This window comes from Tiliqua scincoides, chromosome 4 (assembly GCF_035046505.1).
Source record: "Tiliqua scincoides isolate rTilSci1 chromosome 4, rTilSci1.hap2, whole genome shotgun sequence".
NCBI lineage: Eukaryota > Metazoa > Chordata > Lepidosauria > Squamata > Scincidae > Tiliqua > Tiliqua scincoides.
The window spans coordinates 187501177-187522778 of record NC_089824.1 but is presented as its reverse complement, the minus strand read 5'-3'; the positions used below and the strand labels follow the sequence as shown (position 1 = coordinate 187522778).

Sequence of the window (21602 nt, the reverse complement as noted above, 5' to 3'; positions counted from 1 at the left end):
GAATCTAGAAGAAGAACCTAAATACCTTGATCACTTACTCAAAATATTGATGTGGATGAGTTTGCGCCCGCACGCAAACTCAGTGTGCACACGCTCAGAGCACCTACTTGCTGCAAAATTGCCTACAATAACACTTTAATGTTTCCATCCCCATGTCTGAACCCAGAACCTACTGCAAATAACTAGGGGTCCAATTCTATCCAATTTTCCAGTGCCAGGGCAGCTGGGCCATCCACTGCATCCTGTGGTGGGGAGGCAGTCACAGGGGCTTCCTCAAGGTATGGGAACATTTGTTCCCTTACCTCAGGGCTGCATTGTGGTTGCACCTGTGCTGGAAAGCTGGATAGGATTGGGTCCTTGGTTGCCTCTGGACTGCCTTTATATTTCCTTCGTGTAATTGACCGTTTCCTTTCCATAGTATGGATCTCGCATCCAGGGAGAGAGGTGCTGGCAAAGTATCCTGGATTTCTTTCCGGTACTCACGTATTCTGGGGCATGTTCACTCTTGACTCATCTTTTTGTCATGTTGATAATAGCATTGAGTTTTTCAGAGACACTTCATGAAATTTGAAGATCTTTCTGTGAATAGTAGTTGCTATTTTAGAAATTTCTGAAGTGCAAGGAAAGTTATGTTAAAATTGACTGAGCTCCTATACTGTACACACATTCCTGGAAGCAAGCCCTGCTGAGTAGGCATGCCTAGGATTCTGCTAGTTGTCATATTGTCCTCTCAGCTGGGCAGTGAGAAGGTGGGAAGGAACAGTGCAACTGGCCTGGCCTGCATGTGGCACTTTACTATGGGAGAATGGTGGGTGTGAATAGGCTTAAGATTTATGTATTACATTTACATCCTACCCTTCCTAAAACAGTTCGTAATTTGTCCTCACAACAACTTTGTGCAATAACTTGGGCTGAGACACTATAAATGGTCCAAGGTCACCTAGGCCCCAATCCTTCCTGGAGCTTTAGACGGTGGATCTCATAATCCACCGCCTTAAGTTTTGCCCAGCAGCATGAAAGCCATGCTGCTATTCTGTGTCTTGGGGCCACTAACACAAATGGCTGAAGGCCCTGTGTATATGACAGCAGCTAAGAACATAAGAACATAAGCAATAAGGGAGACAGAGCAGAATAAAAAGTGTGGAGGAGAGGAGAATGGTGGACCAGAGTGTCTCTCAGAGACACTCTAGTCCACCTCTCTCTCTCTACACTTCTTCCACTCTATTTTCCTCTTTTTCCAATTCAAGGAATGGAAGGAGGAAGAGTAAAGGAAGTGAGTAGATAGAAATGGGAGTGCTCCACCTATCTGCTGCATGACGCAACCATCTCAGTTGGCTTCAGTCTCATCATTGCATCCAGATTGCTTGGCTTCATGCTTTCTGCCCTGTGCTACTCAGAAGAACGCTGTGCTGGAAAGGACATTAATACATTGTTCATAGGTTCAGGTATTTTTTTACTCATTGTTTAGGATCCCGGAATCACCTAGTGACTCTGGCGGTGGCAGCATATCAGTGGGACCATATATTGAGAGACTTAATACTACTTTGGGTTCAGTGTGCAAGAACATTCATGTCATGTGAACTCTTTGTAAACAAGGGTCAAAGCACTATCTGTATCGAGTCAAGATATGTCTCTGCAAGTGCCTTTCAACCCTGCCTACAATGTCATTACCGCATCTTTTCTACAGCATTAAAGCTGCAGAGATGCAGTCATGTGCCTTAGATTGGCTGAACATTCATTGGGCCGCTTACTGCTCATGCAGCCTCTACCACCATGCTAAGTCCCACAGTGTCTCTCAGTTGCACCCTCCCCAAAAGTGAGATTTGCAGAGGAGGGAAACAGTCTTGCAAGCCAGCTGCATTTGGCAGGTTTCCCAGCTGCATCCACAATGGTTTGTAATGTGAGAGACTTCCCAGGACCAATCAAAGGCTATGCATCCTGAGTCTCAATCAGAGCTGCTAGTACTTGGGAACCAGGAACCAGAAAAGGGAAAGTGAAGAAATGTTTTCAGTGTCCTCTTCTTAACCTCAATTTCTCATGAAATCCACTGGTTAACAACTTAGGAAGAAATGGAAAACAATATTTTGGCAATGCTGTGAGTGTAAGTGCATGTGCACATGTGTGTACATGCAAGGGTACTGCAGAAAAAATCATACCTGCCCAGGGATGTGAGTCTCCCAGAAATGTTTTCAACACCCTAAGTTGATGAGGTTCTGATTTAGCATGTCTGAATTATAGAAATCAGTATTTTTATACCAACTTTCTCTGTTTTTTAGACAGCATTAGGAAACAAGACTGGAAATGTTCACCATTAATTTTATTTGTTGTATTTTTCTGAGACTTTTTTCTGTGAACGTGGAGGGGGGCAATCAGAAGAGGCACCATGGCAAGGGGCTAAAGGCCACACACAAGCACTCACCAGTTTAGTGGCACTAGACTTATCTCAGTGCGATCAATAAAAGAAAAAGAAAAAAACAGAAACAAAAGTTATTTGTTTAAAGTGATATTTAGTTTAGCCCTAACAGTAACGTCTTCTAAATTTGATAGAAAGAGAAAATTGTAGATTCACAGTGATTCTTTTCTTTGGAATTGCCATTCTTGGTTATTTCATTTTTTAAATGGAAAATTCAGGCAATGTTATCAAACTGCTGCATCCACATTTTCTATGTTTTTCTTCCAGATTTTTTTAGACCCAATTTGTAGTGGTTTTTATTGGGGGGTGGGGGTGGGAAGAGGCAAGAAAAAATAATTGTAGTGTCAATCTGTCTAACATGGACAGGCAAAGTTTTTAAGACTCCTGTGCCTTTAATTAAAACATTCCTGGTTGCTAGTCCTTACCATGTTTTTTGCTGCCTGGGGGATTCATGATGGATACCATTTCCTAAGTGCCCCAATGTCTGTTTAGGTTCCCACAGTTGGATGAGGCTTTAATTACTGATTTTCTCTCTTCATTTTTTTTCTTTTCAATTTTTAAAAAGTAAAATTTAAATAGTCCTGTAGGATCTTAACCATAGAGAAAGACATTGTGGATTATAGAGCACTATGTTAATATATAGCACTGTGTTAGGCTGAACTGAAAGAACAAATTTTATGACAACTAGAGTGTTGTGAGATACTGATCAAGATGGAATGATTCCTGTTGCTTGTTGCCTTTAAGCCAATCACAGAAAGCTTTTTTTGAACACTCCAGAATTAGTGAGAATTAGTAAAAGGGTAGATGCGAGGTAGGCTAACCACTTGGCAACCCAGCATGTCCCTGCATGTTTCATCCCAGTGTAATGTACTTGGCAGGGCCAATCAGAGGGAGGGGAACCAGGAGAGCTGTTTGGCCTGGGTCTCAGGGTCAAAGGGGACCTCACATTTAGATAGAGAAAAGGGTTAATAAATAAAAACAATTCAACTTATGTCTCACTGTGGGCTTTTTGATGCTTTATTTTGTTTTCATGTGACATCATTCTTTATTATAATTAGGGACCTCAAAAGCTGAAAGTGGCCTGGACCTCTCTGGACCTCTAACAGGGCTTGGTACTTGGATAGGTAGACTTGGCTACAGAAGCACCAGTATTAACTTGCTCTGCCTTTTTCTTCTCTTAGATTGAACACCCTCCAACCAAGCTTTGCTGATAATGAATGGAACAGCCAATGTGAACGCAGCTGGACGTAGCCATTATGCCTCCTCTATCCCAGTACCCAGAGCTGCATCTCATAGCAAGATACACACCCTTGCAGCATCCCCCAAGTTGCCACCAAGGCAGAACACTGTGGGTGCTGTTCCCTCACAGAGGGCATCATCACCCAGGACAGGGAAGGCACTGGTTGGCTCTGGCAGTGGAACTCCTAAAGGATTTAAGCAGAAGGCCATCCCCAAGACCCCAGCCGCCTCAAGCCCTGGGCAGGAGAAAACAGAAGGGTCTGAGAGCCATGGTGTGTCAGATGGGATTGAATCCAGCCTTAGCCAGGGTGTGGTGTCTGGCTGCAGCAGCCCTAAAGGGATGCATAAGGCCAGTTCCAGAGCCACTGGAGCAACTAAGAAAGCTGTAGCTCAAGCTACAGAGAAAGGAAAGGATACTTCAAAACATGGAGAAGAGAATAGCAGCCTTGGTGCCAAGAGGGGTCTTGGGAAGCCTGGGGCAACTCCTGAGGCTGCAAAACCCTCTCAGCTCCCAGCAAAGAGTCCTTCCCATCTCAGCCTGTATAGTGAGACTCTGTTGTCGAGATCTTCAGAGGGAACCACCATGAAAAGGCCTCAGAGCTGTCCAGTGAAAGGCCAGTGGGCCTCAGAAGCAAACTGGAAAGGAAGTGGAACATCCAAGACAGAGGAGAAACCCCTGGTGATCTCACTGGACACAAGCAACCTCAATAAAGGCCCTGTGCTACACACTGGATCTATCAGCTTTTCCTCTGCGCCACAGAACAACCATCCCATCATGGCCACCGTAGCCCCTTTCCATTATCGGTAAGTGTAATTTTCTAACTTCAATGGAGATATTTTCATGGTTATGTCTACCTGAGGCACCCACCTTAGAGGGGTGAGAAAAGGGGGAGATCTCCTAGTTTGCTCCCTTTCCACCAAAACTAGTTGTGAAAGGAAGTGCAGTCTTCCCATTCACTTTGTTTTTTTGAGAGAAAGGTTAGCATTTCAACAAATATATAAAAACAACCAAAAGTCTTATGGTACCTTGAACACTAACACATTTATTTTAGCACAAGTTTTTGAGGACTGGAGCCCATTCCATCAGATGGCTACTGGACTCTAGTTAGTCCAAAAGAGCTGCACTGTACATGCTGGAAGGGACAGGACGACGGTTCTGGAGGCTTGGGATTGGGCCCAGGAGGGGAGTGGGGTTGGTAGCAGCAGTGCATGCTATATCCAGTCCCCCTTCCAGGGCCTGATCTGCCAAGACAGATCTATTCAGACTTGGGCCAGTCCTTGTTGCGGCTAGGGCTTTCCTCAGGTCAAGTGGACAACTGTTCGCCTTCCTCAAAGGGACCTTCAGATTACAGAATTCCCCCATGGGATACAGCACAAGCTACACTGGCCCTGCTGCACTGGCAAGAGGGAATTTAGGTAGGATTGAGCTGCCTGCCTTTAAGGTGCTGCAAAAGTCATTATTTTTGGACCCAACTACCCCCTTGAAGTTATCACACATGCAGAATATATGAGTCAAAAGTGGGAGAAACAGCTTGGTAACAAGAGAATCTTCCATTTAGATACACTTAAGGCCCATTCATAAGACCGCACTGACGCAGATTTGGCTTCAGTGGATCTGTGCAAAGTTTCACACATGTTAAACCAACTGCAGGATTGCTTCATGTAATGGTTCAACCGATCATTGCTGAGGCACAACAAAGCTGTGTTAAGTTCTAATCTGGAGGTGCATGGTCAAGAAATTGCACCACTGCTACACCAAGAACCACACTCAGAAAGCTTCAAAACTTATATATTACTCAGCTAGGGCCCAATCCTATTGAACTTTCCAGCACTGGTGCAGCCACAATGCAGCCCCGAGGTAAGGGAACAAGTGTTCCTTTACCTTGAGAAGGCCTCTCTGACTGCCTCCCCACCACAAGATGCCATGCACACCCCATTGCCATGGTTGCACCCACACTGGAAAATTGGACAGGATTGGGGCATTAGCTACCAGAATCATAAGAGTGGCCCATAGGGCAAGGAATTCAGCTGCTCGAAAATCCTATACAGAGTTTTGGTAGTTTTAAGGTTGACAGGAATTAGGAGAATATATATACTAGCAGAGTGACAATTAGAGGCGAGGATGACAAAACTACCTGGACAATGCTAATTCTGGTAGGAGGGTTGCAGCCTTTCTTCAGTTTCATAGTGACATCCTCTTGAAGAGTCAATGTCCCACATTTGCCTTGCAGGGTGTGTCAAAGTCCTTGCAGTAATATCTTCCTGATTGTTTACAGGTGACTGCAGATAATAAACAGAACTAGCCAAGTTGAAAGTCAAAGCATTCGCAAAGGGGGAAATGATGCATGCACCTGTAGCAGTAGATGCTCCCAGAATTGGTTACTCAAAGCTCCACCCTTTTCCTCACCCATTCAGACTCTTCCCATCTATACCACACTCAAGATGTTCCTACCCAAGCATCTTTTTACACTTTTCCTGCCTTAAATGTAAAAAATGGGCTTGCCCAGGGTTAGATGGTAAGTCTGCAGCAGAAAACCAATCAATCCATAGCTTAGAATTCATCTAGATGTGATGATGGCAGCCATGTCATATTATTTATGTGCCTGGTTTACTCTTGTGTAAGGCGAGGGTGCTGTTTTTAGAGCAAAAGAGGAGTCTAGGTAAGGGGAGCCAGGTTCTGCATCTCTCCACCTCTCTATGCTCAGTCACTCCAGACATGTGGGACGTAATCCACAGATTGGTTCACTTCTTGGATTGGAACCAAGCTATATGAAAATTGTCTGGGACAATGGAGGAGTAGGACTACATGGTTTCCCCTCAACCTCAACCCCAAGCACCTTTTGATAGAAAAATTAGACTGCTCCACTTTATATAGGAACAGGGCAGACAAGGGGCTAAAGAATGGACAGAATGGAACCTTCATGTGCATTGAACCTCTAATGGCTATGAAGTTACGGTGACTCTTTCTCAACAGACGACAGGGTGAAAAGGAGAAGAACAACTTCTGTAAGGAGGAGCAGGCATGCAATGAGCAGACTAGCCCTGTTGAAGGGCCTGAACTCAGCGTGAGAGGCATGGGTAAGTAGAAGTGCTGGAGTGAGCTCTTGTGGGAAAGGAAAGAGAGAGGCCTTGGAGCAGGGTGTGTGCCACATGATAGCAGGGAGAGGTGGCAGAGCACTGACTTGACTGTAGGAGTTGGTGACCACCTCTGTGTCCCACTGAACAACTAAATGGCAACTGACTATAGGTAGTTCTTGTCCGTTTTTGAGCCAGACTTTAAATCCAGTTACTCGACTGGCCTTGGTCTGTTTCTTTTTGCTGATTTGAGAACCGGAATCTTTGTGTCCCTTGAATGAGTATAAAAAAACCAAGATTGCTTTATAATTCAGCCAAAGGGGCTTTCTAATTCATTCTGCTCATCAGTAATTCTCCTGTTACATGTGTTTGCTGTCAGCTACCACTTGAAGGGAAAATCCCAGGTAACATGCAAATATGTGGATTGGCAGTGAATTGCAATGGGCAATCTTAAGAGAGTTACCACTGAAGAGAAATAACCAGCTCTTCCACTACATAACCAATGTTGCCTGGTGTGGTGGCAATTTTAATGAGAGTAGTTTCTTTGGCTGCTTAAAAAAAAATGCAAATGGTATTCCTTTACCACCTTTCATGAGGGTCAGCAATAGATCAGAATGGCTTATTAGGCAGAATAAGGCAGTCTAATCACTCTTCTAGAATGTGCCAATACTGTGGTTCTTGAGGATCCTTGAACTAAACTCTAAATAAGGCAGAGCAGGTTCAAATACAATGCAAGGAAAAGAGATCAGTGACTCTTTTGCACAATTCTCTCCTTTTCTGAAACAGGATCCACCACTCTGGATTCTCTGTACTTGGTGCCATTTTGAGGCACAAAAGACTTGACTGCTGCAGTTTGACAGTTTCAAGTGGAAGAATTCCCATTAAATTTGGATAAATGTTCACCTAATGGAGGAAGTGTAATAGATTGCAGCATTATTTCTATAGCAGACTCAATGATTTGAGAATAATTTCAAGGTTGGAGATAAGCTGCAACCAGCTGTTGAAAATTTCCTTTTGTGAGCCTTGTCTTTAGTTAGCTGCCTCCTACTTTGGTAATAACAGTAAAGAGAGGGTGATGCATTTTTGAATGTAATGGTAGACACCACATAAAATGGAAGCCAGAGGTAAGTTGTGGATTGTTAAATAAATGGAAGGAGCTAAGCACTGCAATTCTGAAAATAGCACTGCAATTCTGAAAATAGAAAATAGCACTGCAATTCTGAAGCACTGCCTGCTGATTGATGTCCTTTCTATAACTTTGCTTGGCACACTTAAGAAAAAAGCACCAGACCGAAAATTTAAAGGCAGGCTTAGAAATATGAGAAGGATTTTAAGTGGCAAAAAACAAATGTTTTGGATTTCACTTTGTTGCTTTGTTTGGTGCTCTGATTTGTTTTGTTGGCTTGTTTCAACACTTTGCTTCATTTTGTACCTGATTCGTGTGGTTGCATCTTTCAGTTCTGAATTGGGCTGTTATAGCACAATCCTAGGGTGGTCTACTCAGAAATAAGTCCAACAGTTTTCAGTGGGGCTTACTCCCAGGAAAGTGTGCTTAGGATTTCAGCCTTATTACATTTATATCTTGCCCTTCTTCCAGTATAAATATATGATCAGAACTCTGCCTTAGATCAGCGGTCCCCAACCTTTCTAGCACCAGGACCCACTTTTTAAAACAACACTCTATCAGGATCCACCTAGGTTTACCAGACTTTTTAAAAAGGAGATCTAGAAAGAAACAATATTTTATTTATTTATAAGTAGTGATGACCAGATAAAGACCCTTAGTCTTTCTCTCTAGTTACGCATGCTTGCAAACTGCAGGAGCTCAGCTCCTTGCAGGGCAGTTAGCAGCTATCTTGCAAACAGCAGGAGCTGAGCTCTTTGCAGAGTAATTAGCAACTATTTTGCTAATTAATCTTTCAATTAATTTTTAACTTTTTAATTTTTCTAATTAATTAATTAATTAGATTTGATTAATTAATCAATTAATTAAATGATTTTTTCCTTATTTTTCAATAGCCTTGGGGCGTGGCAATTACTTGATTTTTTTCCATCATCTTTTGGCAATCCACCAAAAATCAGGTTGTGACCCACCAGTGGGTCCAGACCCACAGTTTGGAAACCACTGCCTTAGATTATTCTAAACGTTGGCCAAATCCCACAACAAATTCAGTTGCATTCAGTTGTATTGTCCCCTTTCAGGGGAATGAAGAAATGAGGAAGTCCTGGGCCAGGAAGGCCCAAGTTCAAATCCTTGCTCACCTATGAAGTTTCATGGGTAATGGTGAGCCAAATTCTGTGCATGTTTACTAAGAAGTAAGTCCCATAATAGTCAATAGGACTTAGTCCAAGGTAAGCGTGGATAGGATTGTAGCCTTTGGGGCAGCCAAGATCTCTCAGCCTGACCTACCACACAGGTTTGTTGTGAGGATGAAAGGAAGATAAGGAGCCATGTACACTGAGCTCCTTGGAGGAAGAGTGGTATATAAATATGAACAATGAAAGAAATAAAACAGTTCTTCCCCCAGGTAACGCAGTTCTTCCCCCAGAAGTCATTCTTTCTTCAGTTGAAAGTACTGTGTGGAATGTCATTGTGTGAATGTTGTAGGCTCTTCTTGGATAGTGCGTGTGCCATCAAAAAGGTAAGCAACATACTTGTTAAATAATGAGCAATAGAAAGCAATTCCTGAACCAAGGCTCTACTATTGCATGATCCCTTTTATTCAACATTTTTATTTGCTTTACTTAAAGTGTGTGTGTGTGTAGGAGTTCACTTTAAACACTCCCCTGATGTTACCCACCTATCTGTAAAGAGGGCAGAAAGGGTGGAAGGGATGGTGAGAGAGCGGGGATGGAAGCCGCAAGAGGAAGGAGGGTCATGTGCAGCAGCTGCAAGGCTTACCAGGATGACTCAATCCTTGGCAGCTGTACTCAGAAGTAGTCCCACTTCAGCCGGTCATTCAGTGAGGCTTCCCCCTCCCAAGTAACAACAGAGCTCAGTTTACAGCAGCCAGGCATGAGGAGGAAAGTGTGATCACTAGGAATCTCCCTGCTTTCCCCTCCTCCTTTCTCCTCCTCCCTGGGCTTCTGTAGCCGATTGTAAGGCAAGAATCCCCTTGGTTCCCCCTCTTGCCCTCCCTCAGCCAAAGACAATATGAACACGCCTAGCCTTTGTCCAATGATAACACAGGCCAACACACGTTTTGCTTCCTTAAACGTTACACCAATTCCTGGTATATTTGGGGTGTCGATTCCAAAAATGGCATCTGTTTTGCCCTATCAGGTCTAGTTTTGGAGACATGGCATAGCCTCTTTAGTGAATGGTTCAAGCAGCTTCCTCATGAGGAAGCCACTTGAACCATTCACTAATGAGGCTATACTATATCTCCAAAACTAGACCTGATAGGGCAAAACAGATGCCATTTTTGGAATCGGCACCCCAAATTATCAAACCACCATAACATTTGGGAAAAACTTTTCTGACCCTCAGTTTTGTAGGCCTGTGTAATCAGTTTCTTTCTTCCTATCAGAGATGGCAAAAAGTCATTTCCTGCCTCCCTCCTACTCAGCTTGGAAAGGAAGTATTAACTGTTCCCAGCCTCATGTCTGGAACTCCCTGCTGCTGGCCCAGTTGGAATGCTGGCCCCACAAAGCTTTTCATGCCACAAAAACAGTAAACAAGCAAACCCAGACACAGGCAGACTTGAGTCAGCATTGTGTCTGGGTGTGCTTGCTTACTGGGGGGCCCTGACTCGAGTCTTTTTCAGAGTTTTCCCACACACGTGACTCATGAGTCACTGTCAGCAAAAATCACACATTTTTGCAACTTGAGTCCAAGTCACTGACCCTGGTCTCCCATTCTCAGAAAATAACCTGTTAACAAAGCAAAGTGCAGTTAGTTCTATGCAGTTAGTTTGAAATGGTCATATATGGTTTTCTCTTCCACCACATAGCACATTCTTCACTGTTTACCCCCAATGCAAACAAATAGTCTTTGAGCATTTGTGGTATTGTGACTATACTGGGAAGGTGGGTAAGAAGGCTAGTTTCTACAGATTGTTATAGTGCAATCCTATGCATCCCTACCTGGGAGTAAGCCCCATTGAACAATATTTCCAAGTAAACTTATATAGGATTGTGCTGTCAGTTGGGAAACTGTTGATAGCGAGAAGAAAAGCTGTTTTCTTTCTTTTAAGGCCCAGTCCTACCCTGGGTGAGCACCAGTCTCCTGTGTACTGCCTGGGTGATGGCTGTAGCAAATGTGCTGTAAGATACGTTATGACAAACAGAGTCGCCCGTGGGGAGGCAAGCACAGGCAGGTGCTGGGTCTCCATGCCTCCAAGCCCCAGGAGCCGTCAACAATTAAGTTCCCTGCCAAATGGTGAGGAGGCATTCTAGGGTGTTAAAGGGCAAGGGGAAGGTAGGGAGGGGACAAAATTGAGCAGGTAGGTGGCAGGGATGGCAGCAAGGGCTGCTGCCACATCCTATCCCCCCTCTCACTCCTGAAAGCCCTACACAGAGCTCCTCAATTCTGCGCCAGAGACCTCCAGCTGCCTTCCTGACCCTTCGGGAGACACTGGCAGCCGTTTTGGTGCTGCTGTACCGCTGCATGGGCATTCCCATTAGGATTGGGCTGCCCATCTCTTTAAAAGCAACTAGAACAAAAGTTTAGTATTAGCCACAGGCTTGAACCCAGAATGGAACCTGCTTTCTGTGTTAAACCTCAGGTCTGCTACATGTAATGTAATAAGCAAGAGGGCCCTCTAAGTATGTGCAGAATTTTCCCTCACAACAGAGTAACTATAACCACTGAATAGAATTTCAGTTGTAGAGAGAGCAATGCTGGACCTACCTAAGATGTTGTTTAGGCTGTCTTTATAAGGAGATTGGACAGATTTCTGAAGGAAAAGTCCATCCCAGGTTACAAGCCATGATGGGTATGTGCAGCCTCCTGGTTTTAGAAGTAGGCCACCTCAGAATGCCAGATGCAAGCAATGGCACTGATGCAGGTCCCTTGTTGTCTTGTGTGCTCCCTAAGGCATCTGGTGGGCTACTATGAAATACAGGAAGCTGGACTAGATGGGCCTTTGGCCTGATTCAGCAGGGCTCTTCTTATGTTCTTATGAAGTAACAATCAGGCATATCTTTTCAACTGAATCAGTAGCAAAAACCATGCATTTGTTTTGACACTGATACTAAATTTGAGCCTTATTTTGTAGGCCATTTACAACAGTGGATCTATCAATCTGCTCTCATAAATGGTCCTATGGCACAAACATTGCACTGCTGTTGCATGCGATGGAGCCACTGGCAGAAATGGCAATCACCTCTGCGTGCGTGTCAGACTCATCTGGATGTTCCACCTACCCAGGCAAGGTGGCAGAGGGGGAGGTTTGAGGGCTGTTTGGAGGAAGTACAGGATAGGGAGAGTAGAGGCAGGGAAGAGGGAACAGGCTGGAGGGAGTGGCTCTCAGGGGCAAAGTTGTGTGGTGAATCCTACCAAATTTTCAATCCATCCCACCCCCTTCCTCTCCTGTGATCTATGCCAGCAAAATAGCTTGCATGGGTCTGAGGAGACCCATAGACAACCAGGTGGCGATCAAGTAAAATCTCTTTTACTTACCTCTCTCTGGCCATCTGATCACCCCCTCCACCAAAGCATGCAGTGTGTGCTCCATCAGTGTGGCTTCATGACAGAAGATAGTGGGGGATAGGATTGGGCTTTTGACTGTCACCATGTCTAGTTATGTGAACTAAGCTGAAGTGCAAAAATAGAAAACCATAAACCAGGAATAATATAAACATTGGGATTGATGACCTAATTTGGGGAGGGGGTTAACTTTGTGAACTCAATCTCTCCCTGCCACCCCAAAACATTATATTTTACTCCAGGAGCGTAGGTGAAGCACTAAAGGTAAATGTGGAATAATTACATTTATAATCTTCCCTCCCCCACTTACTACATGATCACAACCACATTTACTTGAAAGTAAACCCATTTCTTTAATAAGTATGGAAGTATGTTAACCCTGCTAACTGGGTAAGAGGCACTTTTTAAGTGGGTGCTCTTCTTTTATTTAGCGGGGGGGGGGGGGGAGAGTAGCTGGCCCTCCTCACCCCAGCACTGTCTTTTCTAGTGGCTGTCTGTTGGTGTTCTTTTGCATCTTTTTAGATTGTGAGCTCTCTTGGGACAGGAAGCCATTAGTGGCTTGTTTGATTTTCTCAGTAAACCACTTTGTGAACTTTCCTTTGAAAAGCGGTATATAAATACTGTTAATAATTAATTAATAATATGTTTAGGACTGAAGCCTAAAGCAACTAACTGGGTTTATAGATATCATGGCAGTTGAATGCAGAACTAGAACTACAGATAGTATTTGCCAACACAGTAATTTTCCAACCTGTCTTGGTCATTCTTGCTTATGGTTTGACTGGTCAATAGACTGTAGTAAAGTGGCTAAATATCCAGTTTCCTTTTTGGCAATAGACTGTTCTAAATTTGAATATCTTTAAAAGGAAATTAAAAGATGGTTCTCTATTCCAGAAAGGCCCACAATCTAAAAGAAAACACAAAGGTTAAATGTCAATTGAAATATATTCTCATGCATTCATCATGTGATAACCTCCACATTATAGTATTTTGTTCCTGAAAAGGCTTTCTGTGTAGAAAATGTCTAATGTTTGAAGAGATCTTTACTTAGAACAGTGTGCTTAGTGAAATCTAAGGAGAACAGGAGATGGAGGACTGGGACAAAGACCAAGATGGGAAAGGAGGATTTTGAACCAGACACTGACACGTTTTAAAAGTCTGGGAAAGACACAATTAGTGATAGTTTTGAAAAGGACCTGATGGGTAATCAGGATCTGACTCCCCATCAGATTGCCTCTTTGGGGTCCTATGAAAGGATTGCACAGGATGGGAGTATAGCATGCGCCTGCCTTGTCAAGGCCTGGTGTGGCTCTTTATTTTCTAATTACCATTGCCACGGCAAATAAGGACGCATTGTCTTTAATGCAAAGAGGCAGATGACTGTCAGGCATTCATTCAGTGCTGCTTGTAACCTGACTGCTTTGACAGATGGGAGCTGTGGAGTCTGCTCTGCAGCTCTCATGATGATGGGTGTCTTGACCAATACACTGAAGGGGGAGGGCAAAAGCATTACTGGGGGGAGGGGAGGAAGAAAGGTTGCAATATGCCTAATGGCTTAAAAAGCACTAGAGGTGACTGAAAGGGCAGATGGTGGCTTCCACAAGTGATTGTTTGGATGCATTTGGCTTGAAGGCACTGCACAACATCGAGACCCTCTGTGATCTCAGAGGCAGGCTAGGAATAGCGGTGTGTGACAGCCCCTTGGATTTTGCATCATCTACATCCATAACTGTGCAAGGAAGCAGCACAGTCTGTGTTGCATCCCATAATAAGCCCCTTTTGGTCTCTGCTGCTTCCTCACACAGGGCCAGAGAGTACTGGATGCAGTGTGTGGATATAACAGTTAGCATTTGTATAGTGCATTCACAGTGAGCAGAGTGCTTCTCTTGTATAATCTGGAAACACTAAATATTTTAGGATTGCATTGCAGTATTAGGATGACGATAAGCAAATAGGATGGACTAATTCTGTTCCGCAATTTGGGATCTACCCAAGATCCTGGAAATCATAGAACTACCATCATAGGATTCTTGCTGTTCCATGCAACATTTTCTGGAGCTGGTGTAATTTGCTCAAGGCCAGGCACGTCAAGATGTTTCTTCAGATGTCTAGGCACTGCTCTGAGGACCAATGGTAAGAACATAAGAACATAACATAAGAATAGCCCCACTGGATCAGGCCATAGGCCCATCTAGTCCAGCTTCCTGTATCTCACAGCGGCCCACCAAATGCCCCAGGGAGCACACCAGATAACAAGAGACCTCATCCTGGTGCTCTCCCCTACATCTGGCATTCTGACTTAACCCATTCCTAAAATCAGGAGGTTGCGCATACACATCATGGCTTGTACCCCATAATGGATTTTTCCTCCAGAAATTCGTCCAATCCCCTTTTAAAGGCGTCTAGGCTAGACACCAGCACCACATCCTGTGGCAAGGAGTTCCACAGACCGACCACGCGCTGAGTAAAGAAATATTTTCTTTTGTCTGTCCTAACCCGCCCAACACTCAATTTTAGTGGATGTCCCCTGGTTCTGGTATTATGTGAGAGTGTAAAGAGCATCTCCCTATCCACTCTGTCCATCCCCTGCATAATTTTGTATGTCTCAATCATGCCCCCCCTCAAGCGTCTCTTTTCTAGGCTGAAGAGGCCCAAACGCCGTAGCCTTTCCTCATAAGGAAGGTGCCCCAGCCCCGTAATCATCTTAGTCGCTCTCTTTTGCACCTTTTCCATTTCCACTATGTCTTTTTTGAGATGCGGCGACCAGAACTGGACACAATACTCCAGGTGTGGCCTTACCATCGATTTGTACAACGGCATTATAATACTAACCGTTTTGTTCTCAATACCCTTCCTAATGATCCCAAGCATAGAATTGGCCTTCTTCACTGCCACCGCACATTGGGTCGACACTTTCATTGACCTGTCCATCACCACCCCAAGATCTCTCTCCTGATCTGTCACAGACAGCTCAGAACCCATCAGCCTATATCTAAAGTTTTGATTTTTTGCCCCAATGTGCATGACTTTACACTTACTGACATTGAAGCGCATCTGCCATTTTGCTGCCCATTCTGCCAGTCTGGAGAGATCCTTCTGGAGCTCCTCACAATCACTTCTGGTCTTTACCACTCGGAAACGTTTGGTGTCGTCTGCAAACTTAGCCACTTCACTGCTCAACCCTTTCTCCAGGTCATTTATGAAGAGGTTGAAAAGCACCGGTCCCAGGACAGATCCTTGGGGCACACCGCTTTTCACCTCTCTCCATTGTGAAAATTGCCCATTGACACCCACTCTCTGCTTCCTGGCCTCCAACCAGTTCTCAATCCACGAGAGGACCTGTCCTCTAATTCCCTGACTGTGGAGTTTTTTCAGTAGCCTTTGGTGAGGGACTGTGTCAAACGCCTTCTGAAAGTCCAGATATATAATGGCCACGGGTTCTCCCGCATCCACATGCCTGTTGACCTTTTCAAAGAATTCTATAAGGTTTGTGAGGCAAGACTTACCCTTACAGAAGCCATGCTGACTCTCCCTCAGCAAGGCCTGTTCGTCTATGTGTTTTGAGATCCTATCTTTGATGAGGCATTCCACCATCTTACCCGGTATGGATGTTAGGCTGACCGGCCTATAGTTTCCCGGGTCCCCCCTCTTTCCCTTTTTAAAAATAGGCGTGACATTTGCTATCCTCCAATCTTCTGGCACTGTGGCCGTTTTGAGGGACAAGTTGCATACCTTAGTCAAGAGATCTGCAACTTCATTCTTCAATTCCTTAATAACCCTTGGGTGTATGCCATCAGGGCCCGGTGACTTATTGATCTTTAATTTATCAATGAGGTCTGAAACATCTTCTCTTTTAACCTCTATCTGACTTAACTCCTCGGTTAGGAGTGAAGACTCCTCGGTCTTCACGGCATGCCCGAGGTCTTCTGCCGTGAAGACAGATGCAAAGAACTCATTTAATTTCTCTGCCATCTCTAAGTCTCCTTTTATCTCCCCTTTCCCTCCCTCACCATCCAGAGGGCCAACCGCTTCTCTGGCGGGTTTCCTGCTTCTAACATATTTGAAGAAGCTTTTATTATTCCCCTTAATGTTGCTGGCCATGCGTTCCTCATAGTCTCGCTTGGCCTCCCCTATCACCTTCTTACATTTCTTTTGCCACAGTTTATGTTCCTTTTTATTCTCTTCATTAGGGCAAGACTTCCATTTATGGAAGGAAGCTTCCTTGCCCTTCACAGCCTCTCTAACTTGGCTGGTTAGCCATGTGGGCACTCTCCTGGATTTAGTGGAACCCTTCTTTCTTTGCGGTATACACCTCTGCTGGGCCTCTATTACTGTTGTTTTAAGCAGCCTCCATGCACTCTGGAGAGACTGGACTCTTTTTACCCTCCCTTTCAACCTCCTTCTAACCAGCCTCCTCATTTGAGGGAAGTCCGCCCGTCGGAAGTCAAGGGTTTTTGTTAGAGATTTGCCTGGTATTCTTCCCCCAACGTGCACGTCAAAACGGATCGCAGCATGATCACTGTTCCCCAATGGCTCAGTAACGTTTACATCTCTAACCAGGTCCTGCATACCGCACAAAATTAAATCCAGAGTCACCTGTCCTCTGGTGGGCTCCGTGACTAGCTGATCTAAGCCACAGTCATTTAGCACGTCAAGAAATCCGGTTTCCTTATCGTGACCAGAACACAAATTGACCCAGTCAATTAGAGGATAATTGAAGTCCCCCATGATTACAACCCTATCCTTCCTTGTCACCTCCCTGATCTGTTTCCTCATTTCAAGGTCCCCATCAGATTTCTGGTCTGGAGGACGATAGCACGCCCCCAGTATTACATTGCTGCACAAGCCTGGTAATTTAACCCACAGAGATTCTACGGTGGAGTCGGACCCACCTTCAATCTCTACTTTGCTGGATTCTATCCCTTCCTTAACATAAAGGGCTACCCCACCTCCAACACACCCCTGCCTGTCCCTCCTGTAGAGTTTATAGCCCGGGATTGTGGTATCCCACTGATTCTCCGCATTCCACCAGGTTTCCGTTATGCCCACTATGTCAATATTTTCCCTTGTCACCAGGCATTCCAGTTCTCCCACCTTTGCTCGTAGACTTCGGGCATTCGCATAAAAGCATTTATACACGGAATGCCCCAGGATGGGCTGCTTATTCGCTCCTTTGTCCCCGCATCCTCTCATTGTGCCAAACCGTCTATCACATCCCATCACCCTACCTTTCCCAATTTCTTCTCCTACCCTGCCTTTGGTGAATGGTGTCACTAGGGTTTGTGTCACCCAGTGTGGGAGGCCACGCATCACCCCTATGATGGACCTCTGCCCTTGCAGTAGGTGGGGCAATAGCCTGGGCAGTGGGTGTGGTGATGCACCATTGCCCCTCCCCTGCAGGTTTTTTGGTTATAACTTTTGATCGAATAGAGATATTTCAATGTGGTTTGTTTCATTGCAATCTGCATGAAATTACACATCAATTGACATACAACATGATTATTTGAAAATACCAAGATTTAAAAAACTTTGCTGAGTAGTAGTGTCACCCTCCCCCCCCCCCCCGTGCACATCACCTGGTGCGGCCTGCACCACCCTAGCGATGCCACTATTGAGGACTCCAAAGACAATTCGCACAAAATTGACCTTCTCCTAGAGTTGCTCAAGTTTTACTCATGGGGCTGATATTTTGTGATCTTTTCATGTTCTATGTCTTCAATTCTGCTGTCTTCCTGGGACTGTAATATCAATAATACAAACTTTGTTGTTGTTGTTGTTGTTTTGATATATTAAGAAGTAGTGTAGTTGTTATTTTAATTATTACTGGGTGGTCAAGTTGGAAGGATAAAAACTGAAGGTCTCTGTGGGAAGAAGTTGCAGGAGCAAGGAAACTAAAAAGGGAAAGAATTAGAGGCAGCTTGACTGAAGGTGGGATGGAAGAGTAGAGTGCTAAGTCAGGAGCCCTTGACTTGAATGTTTTGTCCAGTCTTCCACGCTTGTGACTTGAGTGCACAAATCAGTGAAAAATGTTGATTTTTACAACTCAGACTTGAGTCATCTGACTCAAGATCCCATCCCTGGCAGTTAGGGATTTCCAGGACAGGCAAAAGGCTGCAACTGGGTTCACACATAATTTACGACATGCTAATTATTAGAGAAAATGGGAAAATGTGACATTTTAATTGGGAGTATGAAGATTACCAGTGAACATCATACCAGATAATTATTTTCTCCTGCAAACTGGGCAATCATGCTTGCAAATTTGTGCGTGTGTGTTTTTTATTGTTTCAAAAACTTTTTGTGACCCACCAAAAATCAGCTTGTGACCCACTGGTGCATTCCAACCCACAGTTTGGGAAACACTGCTGCAAGGACAGATTATTAATGCAGATCTCTTCGTGATTTGCCAATTTACTGCATGCAGGATGTTTATGTGCATGGAGAAAGATTTAAAAGAAATGGCTACCTGCCTGCATTCTGACATCGGATATTGTTTAAACGTGCAATAATTATTTACATGTTCTTTGAAAACAACTCTTTCTACTTCTTCCTTAGAATAATTACGTGAGTTCCTCTTGTAGCTATTGACAACGAATGATACTCTACAGCTGGTCATAAGTGATATCACACAGTTAAATCAGATGTGGAGTGGAGGGCAGCATGTGATTTCCTAGAGTTGAGTCAGAACCATATGAATGTGGATAGATAGCTGATCATCAGACAACAGGATCAAAATCAGTGCATGTGTCAGCAACCCCAGTACCACAGCACCCCCTTGTGCCACACTCTCAATTCAGGCCATTCCTAATGTATTGTGAATCAAGATAATACTAGACATTAACTCTGCAGTTTTCCTAGTACTTCCTCCTCATGGATTGACTGGGCCACACTGTTTTGTTTACAAAGTATGGATATGACAGGAGAGGAGAATGACATGGTGAAAGGGGAGGAGTCTGGATGCTTCCCAGCTGCAGCATAATCCCATCAAGAGCCCCCCACACACACACACTGTGGGACCAGAGCAGTGCTGGGTCTAATACTTTCTCATTCTCACTTAGTCATATGATCCCTATAAGTCCAGGGCCAGCTGGGTCCAGCTGTTGTGGACTATGACCTTCCTTGGAGAATAGAAAGACACAGAGTTGCTTATCACATCTCCCCTACAGCCTTTCCGCAAGTTCCTGCTGCTTAATTCACAGTGGCTGGAAATTGGAGCATTTGGCTAGGAAACAAACTCTGCTTGGCCCTGTGGCTGAAATGTTATCCAGCGTGACCTGGCTAAAAGGATGGGTGAGTGTAGATCTGTCACAGGAACTAGTTCCCACTTATCTAAACTGCAGCTACATGGGGGAGGGGGAGAATAAATGCAGGCTCAGCCCTTCCTGCACATCTGTGGCTTGGTAGGACTCAGGGAGCTTGGTAAGGATCATCATGGTTACCTCCTTGTTTCATGGGCAAAGAGGAACATGACTCTCCATAGATGGCAATGCAAATTCATTACCAAGCTTGTAGTTTTTATTCTAACGTATACATAAGACTTGGAATTCCCTTGTAGTCCTTCCCAACTGAGACATGAACCAAAGTGACATGAGATCTATATTCAACCATGGCACTTAAAGCAAAGAGTCAGCTTTCAGTTCTTTTGCCAGCTTCCAAGTGCTCTTCCCCAAATAGCTTCATTCTTGTCACAAGATCACACAATGGGGAGGAACAAAGGAAATGTGAGATAACTAGGCTTGCTACCTCTCCCAGGGCCAACCAGAAAATTGTGACATAAAAATAACAGTCTTTGCCCAAATGAATTCATTTATGCATACATTTTTAACAGGGGGTAGTCCTGTTGTTCTCTTACAGAAAACAACAAAGGACCCTAAAGTCCTTCATGTTTCTTGCAGCATGAGTTTTCATGCACTATAGGGGCTGCTAGGTGCATGAAGGGTTATCCTTAGGGTGTCGATAGACACATATGGGCACAGAACAAAACAAGGTTGACAAGAATATGGTCACATGAAAGGATCCATTTTCCATGACATTTCTATATAGAGCCCTAATATATACAAGATAAGGGCACTGGTGTAGCTAGAGGGGCGTTGACGCACTAGGTTTTGCAGGGAGCCTCCCTGTAGCGTACAAGCGGGTCCTCCCCCTCCCTTTGGGAGCCATTCCTCCTCTGTTCCCCCACCCACCCACATGGCTCCAAAGGGGAGGAGCCGCTTGCAGGGAGGCTCCCTGCAAAACTTAGTGCGCCGCCCCCCCAGCTATGCCAGTGGATGGGGCAGAGGTTAAACATGCATCTGGGATCTTGTGGAGAACAAAGAAAAGCATCCTGAGGATTGATGTTGTGTAGAAAACAAACAGGGAGAGTTAAGCGGCCTGCCCAAAACTGCTTTGTTTTTTAGATTTTGGATTAGGGCAAATGGGCCCACCCCAGGGGAGAAAGGTAGGATAGAAATAAAGTAGTAATTAAAAATAATAAAGATCATAATAAAGATGGGAGGTAATTCTGTGTGATGCTCTCAATGACTCCCATATAGATTTCCTTATTGGTTTTTAAATTTGTATATTACATGGCAAAGAGACTCTGGTGGAATTGCATATTGTGCGGTGACTGTTTTACTGTTTTAAGCTGCTGCTGTTTTACTCCTAAGGCAACCTTATGAAATGAATCATTCACCTCTTAAGCAAGAAACTGCATGTGAAAAGTAATTCTCTCTCTCTCTCTCTCTCTCTCTCTCTCTCTGGGTGGGTTTGCTGCCTTGCATAGTCCCATGTAGATGATGTTCTTTGTTTTTAAACCCTTTTATATACAGTGTTATTACATTGAACTTCAGTGTAATTCCATACTGCACAGCAACTGTTTTCCCATGATCAGTTTTGAGCTTCTTTTCACACTTTTGGCCAGATCAAGCACCGTTATTCCTATAAACAGCATTTTCTGGGCACACAATCCCTGCCTTCATGTCTTCCAAAGGAAAACTCAGCAGTTTCCCATGAAACACTGTCCCACTGAGGACAGAGGAGGGTGAACCGTATTAAGTATAAACTGTGTATTTTACAGTATATGGGATAAACTGATTTTCACTGCTCTCTTGGGAGAAGGCCAAAGCCTTTGCTCAGGTCACATCCCATCAGGAGAGCAACTGACATTAAAGCCCACTTATTCTGCAAAAGGAATACAGCGGCATTGTTCCTTTTCCCTGATTGTTTAATTGGGTTGTGATGATC

At 44.3% G+C, this 21602-nt stretch overlaps 1 protein-coding gene across 1 annotated transcript in view; it reads left to right on the top strand.

Moving 5' to 3' along the window:
• The window catches only part of NAV1 (neuron navigator 1), a 326783-nt gene that overhangs the window by 70703 nt on the left and 234478 nt on the right, over positions 1 to 21602 (top strand). Inside the window, exons 2-3 of the mRNA XM_066626528.1 lie at positions 3595 to 4456; positions 6627 to 6730. Of these exons, the coding sequence (XP_066482625.1) occupies positions 3627 to 4456; positions 6627 to 6730 (934 nt within the window). The 5' untranslated portion in view covers positions 3595 to 3626. The remainder of the gene's footprint in view (positions 1 to 3594; positions 4457 to 6626; positions 6731 to 21602) is intronic.